This window comes from Malurus melanocephalus, unplaced genomic scaffold, assembly GCF_030028575.1.
Source record: "Malurus melanocephalus ecotype Western Australia unplaced genomic scaffold, MMel_1.1 scaffold_435, whole genome shotgun sequence".
Taxonomy (NCBI): Eukaryota; Metazoa; Chordata; class Aves; order Passeriformes; family Maluridae; genus Malurus; species Malurus melanocephalus.
The window spans coordinates 262,939-273,851 of record NW_026623667.1 but is presented as its reverse complement, the minus strand read 5'-3'; the positions used below and the strand labels follow the sequence as shown (position 1 = coordinate 273,851).

Here is a 10,913-nt window from a genome sequence, read left to right as displayed (position 1 = left end):
AAGGAAGAGTGTGTGCAAAGAGAGAGAGGGAGGGGGGAAGAAAGAAGCAAGAAAAACGGGGCAAGAAGAGAAGAAATTGGAAGCAAATGGTCCATGAAGTAAACCATGATGCAGAGCTATCGATGCCGCAAATGGTTTATTCATCCGGCTGATATTGTTGTGCCCGGGACTGAATGAACTCTTTCAGAGTGCCATATGAAGTTAAAGCAAGTAAATTTCTATCTTTCTCCACATTAGCTGCCTCATTGCCCTTCAATCGGGCCTCACAGAGGCAGAAAATAGCTCAACCATCTGCTTTCAAATCCCTGCGTTTGGCAGGTCCCSGGGGTTTGGGGAGGGGAGCCCGCCGTGCCTGGCACCCCGGATCCTGCCACGGCCACCTTGTGCCCAGCACTGCTTCCCGGCCCGGGGAWGGGGACAGCAGTGACAGTGACAGCAGTGACACCGCGCTCCTGGAAGCCACCTCCCAGCGCTGTCACAGGGTGAGGCGCCCGAGCAGAGGATGCTCAGGGATGGATGGGGTCAGGGCGCTGGTCAGCCCCGTTTTCCAGCTGGTTTTGGGAAGGGAGAAGGCTTGGCAGAGCTGGGCAGAGCCTGGAGAGTGGGGTCCACCCCGAGAGGAGAGGAGAGGCCCTAGGTGTGGCGGGGTGGGTCAGGATGGGTGCGGATCAGTCCCGTGCTATCTCCAACTGGAGACAACACCCATCCCGGTGCCAACTCCTGGAAGATGAGACCGCACGGGAGCCCGGCTTTGCAGAGCCTGACCCACAGACAGCGCTCCGGAGGGCACCAAAGGAGGAGCAGGACCCCCTGTCCCCTTCCCCTGGCTGTCGCCCCCGCCGCAGGCACGCGTCAGCCCCGCTGCGGGAGCCGGCTGCGGCCGCGGGGCTCCGGCGGCTCCGCTCCCTGTCCGCCTGCCTTCCCCTCCTCTCCYCGGGCTGTCTAATTAGTGCTGATGGATAGTTTAAATAGCGGCCGGGCGCCGTGACCCGCTGGAGCATGAACAGCGCCGGCAGCACCGCGAACCCCGCTCGGAGCGGCCGGAGATGCGCCGCTGTCACCGGCAGCGCCCGCCGCAGTCCCTGTTGGTACCCGGAGCTGGTGGCCCCACGGATGCCCTCAGGGTCTCCAACAGCGCCCAAAAGGGGAGGTTTAACCCCGCATCCCCGTGGATTAGCGGGCTGAGAAAGCACGGGGAGCTGGGCGAGCCGCGGGCAGAGGACCCGAGCTGCAGGGGACAGCCCGAACCTCCGGCACCAACTCTGACTCTCCCACCAGCACCTCATCTGTCTAACTGCTCCTTTATTGCTGCCCCGCGACATTGTCCCCGYCGGTGTCACCCTGAATCGGTCCCTTCCCTATTCACGCTGCAATTAACGCCGAGGGGAAGGCGGAGGGGCCGGGGCGGCGGCGGGAACTCCCCGCGCACACGAACGGCCCCGCCGTGAAATTTCCAATTAGGCTGCAAAGACACGAGACGCCCCCGGCCCCGCGGCTGCCGTGCTGGCAGGGTGGCCGTGATCGATTACCTTGGGGTTCTCCAGGATCCCGGCTTCGTAACTGCAGCAGGCAGGGAAGGAGAGAGAAGTCACTGCAGCGTCTGCAACCCCAAAACCCACCAGGACGAGACCCCCGCTCCCAACAACCCCATGAGGATGGACTTAAGTACACGTTGTGGATTTCCAGGGTGTTTTAGTGGCACCCCTGCAAGGAGAGGCAGGCTTGGGAGAGCCCAGGAGCTGCCATGTGGAATGTGGACAACTAGAYAGAAAGGGAGGATTTGRAGGCACCCATGGTCAGYGTGTGGTGGGGCAGCCTGGGATAARGGATGTGCAAAGGGCTGTTCTGGACATGTAATATGGAGAGGGTTGGGGCCCCAGACCCTGAGTCCTCGCCCTATAGGAGCTCCCCACCTGCCCAGCTCCTCACCTGATGTGCATGAGGTTCTCATCCATGCTCCAGGGTGTCTGAGGTGTCACGGGCACTGGGATCCCGTGTTTCTGCCGGGAGAAGGAGAGTGAGGGTAAGAGAGCCTGTAGGGAAATCCAGCCCTCGCTGATACTGGTTCCCAGCAGGATCAGCCCCAAAACCACAAAGGCACAGCCCCTGACCACCAACGAGGCAGAGCAAGGTGGGCTCCCATGTGACCCTGAGCAGCACCACAGGTGCCACCCCAATGGGGACATCAGGGACACGCTGTGACTGGGGGTTGATCGGCCACCCCAGCCCTCCCACAGGCTGGGAAGGGTCCCAGAGCACCCCACAAACCCCAGAGATGGGGACACCAGCATCAGATTTTCCTAGTGCAGGTCCAGGATGGTGCAATGCCCTCAGGAACGTGGGGGGATTTTTGGGGTGTTCTTTACAGAGCCAGGAGCTGGACTCAGTGACCCTGTGGGTCCCTTCCAACTCAAGATGTTCCACAATTCTATGATTCCCCAGCCAGGCTTCTTCACAAGGGGAGGTGACACGAGGGATATGAGTCCCCCAAATCCCCAGGACACTCTGGAGCTTAAAGAGGACTAATGCTCTGCCTTGAGGGAGCAGTAATGGGTCCTCACAGTGTTGTGCAAACACGTGGTGAAGCAGACACACCCCAAGCAGGTGACAATGTCCCTCTGAGCCYGGGCACCCCGAGCACACCATGCCCAGGGATGTGTGGCCCCACACCGGCTGCTTCCCCAGCACAATGTGTGGCACCGAGCCCAGCTCCCTAACAAGGTCACCAGCGTGCTCGTTTGTCCACTGACATTTTAATGGGGGAAATTGCCTGTGAAGACGAGGTGAATACAGAGGGGATTTAGCAGGAGAGGTGATGGCAGCAGGCTGACAACAGAGCCCACTGGGATGTCACCCACCCTGCTGCGACACCGAGCCCATCCTCACCCCATTCCAAAGAGGATCCTCCAAGTCCAGACCCAACATCTGCTGAGCCAAAGGTGCCAGGACCAAAAAGGGATCTTGTTCTGAGGTCCTGTCCCACTTTGCTCTGCCTGTGGGGATGGGGAATCCTGGAGCAGCATCCAGGAGAGCTTGGCTGTTCTCATTCTGGTGTGTGAGGATGGAGCAGCCACTGGCATGGATTTGCTGCCAGAGTAAGGCTGGCTTCAGCCCCTGGGCAGAAAATCTGTGGCAAGAGCTGTGCCACGGGATCCTCAGTTTCCCTGGCACCAGTGGAGCCCCAAACATCATCCTGTCATAATTCCCCCTGCACCAAGGTGAGCACATCCAGGTGCTCAAAGGACCTGACCTCACATCTCCCTCTCCTGAACGTGAAAAAGAAGGGAAGCCACCTTTTTTTGCAACACTGAAGATAAGCAGAGAGCAAGAAGTACTAAAACCCTCACCCCACAACCTTTCCTCTCAGAACAGGGCCCCAATCCACTTCACTTCCCTTTCCCCCTCTTTTCCAAACAAACAAAACAATCCCCACAACCAAACAAAACCCCCCAAACCCAAAACACATGTTCCATTTGCCATATAATAAAACCGCGGCGCTCTTAATAACTCCCCTATTTGACAATTTGTTTGGCAACATATGGAAAGCTCTCGTAAACTCTCCCCTTCATAATACAACGGCAGATGGCAAACACAATCCTCAACACGCCGCTCTCTCCCGGCGGCCCTAATGGGCTCGGAGGGCTCCTCACCCCACGCCACATCCCTCCAGCTCCGCACCTCGCCTTCCCACAGATTACCCAGGCAGCTTCCACGGCAGCTATTTAAAAACTGAAGCAATTTTCTGGTTTATGCACAGAGCTGCCTTTTCCCTTTTGATTGATTGAGCCGAGTTGTCAAGCATTTCCGTGAAGTCGCTAAAAAAGAAAGGTACCCTGGTGGGCACATAAAAACCTGATGCAAAACTTCTAATATGTTTTATTGTAACTTGTACTTCAAAAAGGAAGGGACAACAAAGGTGAATGTATTTGCTTTGTCTGTTACGCAAGTCAGGGAGCTGGGACCCGTTTCCTTGGAAAGCAGGTTAGCATTAATAGCCAGGTGATTATGGGGCTTTTAGAAAAGAAGGAGGACAAAAAAATATAGAGGAAACAGGGGAAGAAGCCCTGATCAGGAGATTTGAAAGCAGTGCTGCTTTCAAATATATTGTGGGATATTGTGCAGGGTGTCACCCACCAAATCAAGGTGTGCAACTTGGGATCACCCTGAGCATCCCATAACTGCCCTGAGCGTTTTGTGCTGCCCTGTGCATCAAGTGGCCATCCCAAAAACCCCAAATTAGCTGCCCCCACACCAGCTCCTACCTTGGCATAATCCATCAGCTCGCGGCGCCCGGGGAAGCGCTGGTAAAACTCGGGCAGCCTCCACGGAGCAACAACCTGGTGGGAGGGCAGGAGCAGGAGGTGAGAAACCCTCCTGCAGCTCCTGGATCCCCYTTCCCCCGGGGAGCCAAGGCAGCCAGGACCCACAGGGTGTTTGTTCCTCAGCTGAAATTTGATCTCCCAACACAAGGTGGGAGAAAACCAAACCCCTGACCCTAACCAGGCACTGGGTGCAAGGGGGAAACAGGCAACATCGATTATCCAGCAGCTGCCTTGGTACTGTTTCYGCTGTGGCCTCGTGGTGTTTGGGGTAAAAATAGGTCAATTAAGGATCATTAAAGCCCCCTGAAATGCCAAAACGTCACAGTGTGCAGCTGGTGGCTTGGTAAAATGAGGCAGGGCCATTTGCATCAGTGTTAAAACAGAGTTCCCAGCAGCAGGGGAGAGGCCAGGAGCCTGGCAGTGGGGAGGCAGGGGAGGTTTAGGATGCCTTACCTTGATCTTGGGACACAGGGCATAGCAGGACAGCTCAAACCGGACCTGGTCATTGCCCTGAAATGGAATGGGAGATGCTGAATGGTCACTGCACCCTCGGGTGTGACAACACCCACGTGTAACCTCTGAGGAGCTGCTTGGCTCCAGTCACAGCTCCCCTGGAGACAYTGGAGACCTTGGGCACAGTGGGCAAGGATCTTCTGTCCCATGGGATCATTCCTGGCCTCTCTCCATGGCTGGTTTGAACCCCAAGCCACTTTTCCCATAGCTCCTGATAGCTGGGAGTTCAGATCTGGGTATTTTTCCCCCAAAAAGCATCAAAGGACACAAGAAGGAAAAGAGAAAGGTGGGGGAAAGACTGTGGTGAGCAGAGGGAGGCAGCAGCTCATAATTAAATATGAACCTCCCTTTACTTTAGTTGTCTTTTGCTGATTAGGTCCCACTAATGAATCCAGGTAGCTGGGAAAGGGAAAGGAGCAGGAGCAAGGCTGGGAATCACAATCACTTCCAAGGGAACAGCATTCACCAGAGCCTGTTTTCCCTGCACCAAGGGGTATAAGGACCCCCGCTTTCCCCCCGCAGCCGGCCCGGAGGATACACCGGGCTGGGGATTCCCGGAGGACAGTTACACACAGGCGGATCCATCCAGCAGAGCCTCACTCCCCTTACAGAYCCTAAACCCGTCCATCTGCTCCGGCAGCGGGGACACCCCAGATGGCCCCATTTAGGGCTCCRCGGCCGGGTCGAGTTACCCTCAGTCCGTCCCTGCCTGTGCCCGTGGCTTAATGGCTCGGGGAGTGCAGCACCGAGGGTGTCCCTGCCAGCGGGGATGGCTGGTGGCACCCGGGAGCCACAGGGACACTGTCAGATTGGGGACATCTTTGAGCGGGGGCTGCTGGGGATGGTGTGAATGGAAAGGGGTGCAGGGACCCCATTGCTGCAGGAGAGGGAGTTATTCTGGTCATGTAGCCTCCCAGCTGCCCCTCTGCCCCATCTCCTGGGTGGTGCTGTGTCCCTCGGCTGTATTTAACACCTCCCTTTCTGCAGTGTCCCCACAAACCCAGCGCCATCCCTCCAGGGCTCGCCTCGCCTCACCCCCGGGCACGGGCTGGGGGAAGAGGAGGTGGCGACCCCCGGAAGGTCCTGGATTCACCCACCGAGCCCTCACCTGCCCCAAGTGTCCCCTCCCCGRGCTGGACAGCGCCGGGAGGTGCCAGGGGTGACCCACGGTCACCTCTCCCCGGTCCCGAGCCCGCACCGCGCTCCCCGCGGGGGATTCCCCCTCTCCAGGCAGGAGCTGGCCCGGAGCATCCCYGTTCCACGGTCTCTGGCTGCCTCTAGCGGCAAAGTGTCCTCCCTGCGGCCGGCGGGGACAGCGGGTTGGGGACAGGGACCGGAACAACCGGGGGAGGGACCGGGACAGCCGGGGAGGAACAGGAATGGGGACAGGGAGCGGGAGAGCGGGGGAAGGGGACAGGAATGGGGACAGGGACCGAGAGAGCGGGGGAAGGGGACAGGAACGGGGCCAGAACTGCGACAGGAATAGGGACAGGGTCTGGGACAGTCGATCCTATCCCGGGATGCCCCTACAACCACCCCGGGTTGTGCCGGCTCAGTCTCAGCGAGCTCCTGGCCAGGGAAACCCCAGCATTTTGAAACTGCCAAAAAAAAAACCCAGTGTCCAGCTGTGACTCTAGCCTTCCCAACAGCGAGAGGGAACCGAAAGTGGGCACAGAAATCCCAGAAGTGAGAAGGAAATGTTGAAACACGGTCGAATTTTGCACAGTCCCCACCAAACATCCCCTGGCACCCACAGCTTGACCAGCAGACTGACCAGCTCCCCCATCCTCGAGCCATCCCTGCCCTGTGCCCGGTGGCCCCCTCACCTTTCCCGTGGCCCCGTGGGCGACGTACTGGGCTCCCTCCCGCCGGGCGATCTCCACGAGCTTGCGGGCGATGCAGGGCCGTGCCAGGGCYGTGCCCAGCAGGTACCGATCCTCGTAGAGGGCGTTGGCCTGGACTGCCGGCCAGATGAACTCCTCCACGAACTCCCTGCTGACATCCTCGATGTAAACCTGCCGGCACGGAGGGACAGTCCTGATGGGAGCGTGGCCGAAGAGGGCACCCACTCCTCTGGGGTTTTGGGGACAGTGCAGAGAAAGTTCTCTTTGYCTCCCTTTTCCTAAATGCTGCTAAAATGGGGCAAAACCTCTGAAAAAGGGATTTCTCATGGGCACTGTGCCCTCTTCCACCCCAGGATTCACCCCCATGGTGGGGAGCAGGGGGAACTCACAGCCCCCAGAAGGAGGGAGGGGCACTGTTACCTTCTTGGCCCCCAGTGTCAGTGCTTTCTTTCGTGCTGCCTCAAAATCTTCCTTCTGCCCGATGTTGGCCTGGAAAGCGGGAAAACACCAAGACTTGGTGTAAAAGCAGATTACAAAATCCAGTGTAAGCCCACTTTGGCATGGGATATCATGCAAGGCGTGACAGAGCCCATGCTGGCTGGGCTTGGAGTGGAGTTCTTTCTCCCCCCGAGATGAACAGCTCAGGGCCGAGCCCCCTCTGCTGAGCCCCTTGRCTCTGTCCTGATTCCCTGCCTTCATTAGAGAGTTTCATTAACTGGCAGGGACTGGCTGTGCCACACAGGGCTGGCAGCTCAGCAGAGCAGCAGTGGGCTGGGCCATGGTCAACCAGCGACAGCAGGGTCACCAGCATGGCCACACACACAAAGGGACCCCATTGCTCACCCAGCACCCCCTCCAGCCCCTGGGGACACGGTGACAGGGCTCAGGCAAAGCTCACCAGGTAGGCGACAACGTCGTAGCCCTGCTCCTTCAGCCACACCAGGATGCAGGASGTGTCGAGCCCCCCGCTGTAGGCAAGCACCACCGTGCCCTTGGACTGAGCCATGGCGCTGCCAAAGCAAAGGGAAAGGTGTTTATGATGCCACCAGCCCCTGCCCTCGCTGCAGCCATCCCCCACGGCATCAGGAAGGATCAGTTCAGCCAAAAGCCCTCCCCAGCTGCAGGGAGCACGAGGAAAAGCCCCAGCACCGTGGCCATGTGCAGCTTGTGGCTCTCTGCCAGGGAGGGCACCCTGCCCGTGCACCAACCTGTGCACCCGGGGGTGGCTGGGCGGTGGAGGACAGAGCAGCCACGAGGACTGCTTTGCTCTTACCTTCTGTCCTGCAGCCTGCAGCCTGCCCCACGCTCTGCAAGCGCCCTGCCACGCTGGGGAGCCGGGGCTCAGGCGCAGGCGCYCGGCCGTGCTGGAGGCACAGCTCAGTGCCTGCCCTGGCACCACCCAGCACGTCCCGGCAGAGAGCTGCATCAGCTCACCCCCCATCAGCACTGCCCAGTGGGTGATGGCAGCAGGGCTGGGGGGCTTGGCAGCATCCCCCAGAGCCCAGCCCAGCCCCAAGTCTAATTAATGCTTACGGGGCATTTGTTTAATTACGCTGCACGTGTTTTCTGCCAGCACAAGACACCTACGTGGGGATTCGGTGCCCCTCACCCTCCAGCCGAGGATATCGAGGACTTGAACCGACAGGAGATGGTGAAGGACACGGCAGCCGGGAGCTCAGGGGAGAGCAGTGGGTCCCGGACAGGAAGGGGCTGCGGGCTGTCCCTGCAGTGCCCGGCCAGGCTGTGAATCCTCACCAAGAGGCGATGCCAGCTGACCCTTGGCCGGGGCAGGCGGACGGTGGAGCCGGCCAAGCCCTGTCCAGAGCACCTTTCACACTGCCGCTGCCGAGTCAGCGCAATCCTGCTCCTGCAGGCCGGGAAGGCGCCGCACCGGGCTGCTCCGGGCCGGCCCACCCAGCTCCTCTCTCTCCCCGTGGGCTGCGGTTGTGCCGGGGTGTGCCGGGTGTGAGCCAGCATCGCACGGGGCACGGCCCGGAGCCAGCCGGGGGCAGGCTCTGCGCTGCACTGCCAGGCTCCTGCCGAGGAACAAGGGGAGCTGGCAGCCCCACAGCCTCCCTGCGGCTCCCCGAGCCTGCCCCTGCCCGTCGGGCTGCCACGCAGGCAGCACTCTGTGCCCAGGCTTGTGCAAGCAGCGTTTCCCTGCTCTGGGGCCCCTTGGCCGTGCCAAGCTGGGTCCCTGCCCAGCGAGGTTCAGCCGTCCCTTCCTCACCGGGGCATTTACAGGAAAGCAGCCGCAGTTCCCCAAAGGGCGCAGCCCGGCCATGACGCGGGGCCTTTTGAGAGAACTTCCCTCCTTTACTCGCAGCTCATCCCCGCTGTGGCCACCAGCATCGCTGTGGCGGTTGCCAACCTGAGTAAGCGCCTCCGAAASCAGGCACACTCGCTCGGCAAGTGGCCGGCAGTGAGATAAGGAAATGTCTCCAGCTTCTGCCTGCTCGGACATGTCCCAATKTCGCAATGCTCGAGGGGCCTGGGGGTATCTTGCCCTGGAGACGCATCCTGCATCCCAGAAAGGGGGTGGGGATATCGGCATTGCCAGCTCTGGAAACAGGGCTGGTGCCAAACACGCCTGCCCAGGAAGGGAGAGCCCCGACTTTTCAACGTTCGGTGGCAATAAATCAGAACAAACAAAGCTCAGTGAAGGGGAACGCGGCGGGACTTTCTCAGCCCTTATTATTATTCCGTAGCGATTTCCGTGTGAGTTGGGGCAGGGATTTTACTGGCGGGACTGTGGTTGCCCTACTCCAAAGGAACACSGCGCTTTCGCTTTTAAAACCAAGAAATAAAGAGTGAGGAGGGAAAAAAAAGCCTGAAACTTTGGTAAAGAGAGGAACTGTCTTCGCCAGCCAAGCTGGAAGAACAGCCGGGCTGCTGCCTGTGTGATGGGGCAGGCAGGAGGGACAGGGATAGCCTTTCCAGGGGTTCGTACAGCACAGGCACGTGGGGATGTGCTCGCTGGTGCTGGGGTTTGCATCAGCATCACTTCTCCACCTTGTGGAGGTCCCATCTTATCCCCCAAAATCCCCAGAGCAAAGCAGGGAAGGCACGAGGTGGTGCCGGCTGAGGTCTCAGTTCTCCTCCCTGAGGGTGGCCAAGGGGACCCTCAAGGAAATGGGACTCACTTGGAAACCCTCCCATCCCAAACTGAGCTGGGAAGGGCTTGGGCTGCACCCTGCACGGCGCTGGGAAGGGGCTGGCACCCCTCTGCCCTGCTCCAGCACCCAGGGTGAGTGCAGATGGGACACACGGGGTGAGGGGACATCCCCCGAGGCAAAGCCCCCCTTTCCCCTCTGCCCCTCTTGCCATGGCCACACTCACGCACTCCCGGTGTCCGGCTGCCCTCGGTGCTCCGGTCCGGTGCCTGGAGCATCCTCCCCCTCCTCCTCCTCCTTTATAAGCGGGCGTAGCAGGCGGAGCCGCCGCGGGACAGTCCCCCCGTGGGCCCCGGCCCCGCCAGAGGCCCTGCGCTGCTCCTGCCCGCGGGGTGCCCGGCACAACCTGGAGACAAGCTGCCCCCGGGCCGGGACAGAGCCCGTGCCCAGCCCCAGCCCCTGAATGGCCGCTCTGGGTGCTGCCACCTCTCTCCCTTCACTCCTGACCTCCTCAGCAGCCTCTGCAGACCACCCCGGGGTGTCATCACCCATGGGGGACCCCCCAGAGTCACCTGCCCCCGAGGAGTGGGGAATTGGGGACAGAGGACAGCAGTGCTCTGCAGCACCTGGCTTGGCTCCTGGACCAGCCAGAAAGTTGGATTTATTTGAGCCTTCATCGGGAATCTCACACGGGTGCAGCAAGAGCCAGCTCCAGTGAGGATCTGGGCACAGAAGGTGCACGGCCACCATCAGCCTCGGTGGCAAAGCCCTGGGGCCTTTGAGCTCAGATTCCCCGGGGCCACACCATTAACTAGGATTAAAACAGTGTTTTGGCAACAGCCTCCATCTTCACTATGTGCAGAGAGGCAAAATCCTGCTCTTGCTGCCCGAGGGACTTGACACCGGAGCAGGATTGGACCTTCAGGGGCTGGACATTGGCCTTCTGGCATTGCCACATCCAGACAATCTCCCTTTTATGGTCCAAGGCCAGGCAGGGAGGCGTGCAAAGCCCTGGGAATTCTCCCACACACTGAAGAAAGCTGCTTTCTTCAGGCACAGCTAATATTTAGCTACTAAACACCTTCATTAATCAATAAGCGTGCACAGAAACCAGGTGGATT

At 59.7% G+C, this 10,913-nt stretch overlaps 1 protein-coding gene across 5 annotated transcripts in view; it reads right to left on the bottom strand.

The window, feature by feature from the left end:
* Window positions 1-10,095, bottom strand: part of ASS1 (argininosuccinate synthase 1) — a 24,687-nt gene extending 14,592 nt beyond the window's left edge. The window contains exons 1-8 of one of the 5 annotated variants that reach the window (XM_057380071.1): window positions 10,019-10,095; window positions 7,578-7,689; window positions 7,100-7,168; window positions 6,662-6,850; window positions 4,776-4,832; window positions 4,263-4,337; window positions 1,930-2,000; window positions 1,530-1,560 (exon numbers count right to left, since the gene is read on the bottom strand). In XM_057380071.1, coding sequence (XP_057236054.1) covers window positions 1,530-1,560; window positions 1,930-2,000; window positions 4,263-4,337; window positions 4,776-4,832; window positions 6,662-6,850; window positions 7,100-7,168; window positions 7,578-7,685 — 600 coding nt within the window. In that variant the 5' untranslated portion in view covers window positions 7,686-7,689; window positions 10,019-10,095. Of the gene's footprint in view, window positions 1-1,529; window positions 1,561-1,929; window positions 2,001-4,262; window positions 4,338-4,775; window positions 4,833-6,661; window positions 6,851-7,099; window positions 7,169-7,577; window positions 7,690-7,952; window positions 8,049-8,266; window positions 8,429-10,018 lie in introns of those variants that run through there. The other 4 variants (XM_057380075.1, XM_057380072.1, XM_057380074.1 and 1 more) reach the window with 4 other exon arrangements.
* Window positions 10,096-10,913: the final 818 nt, after the last annotated feature.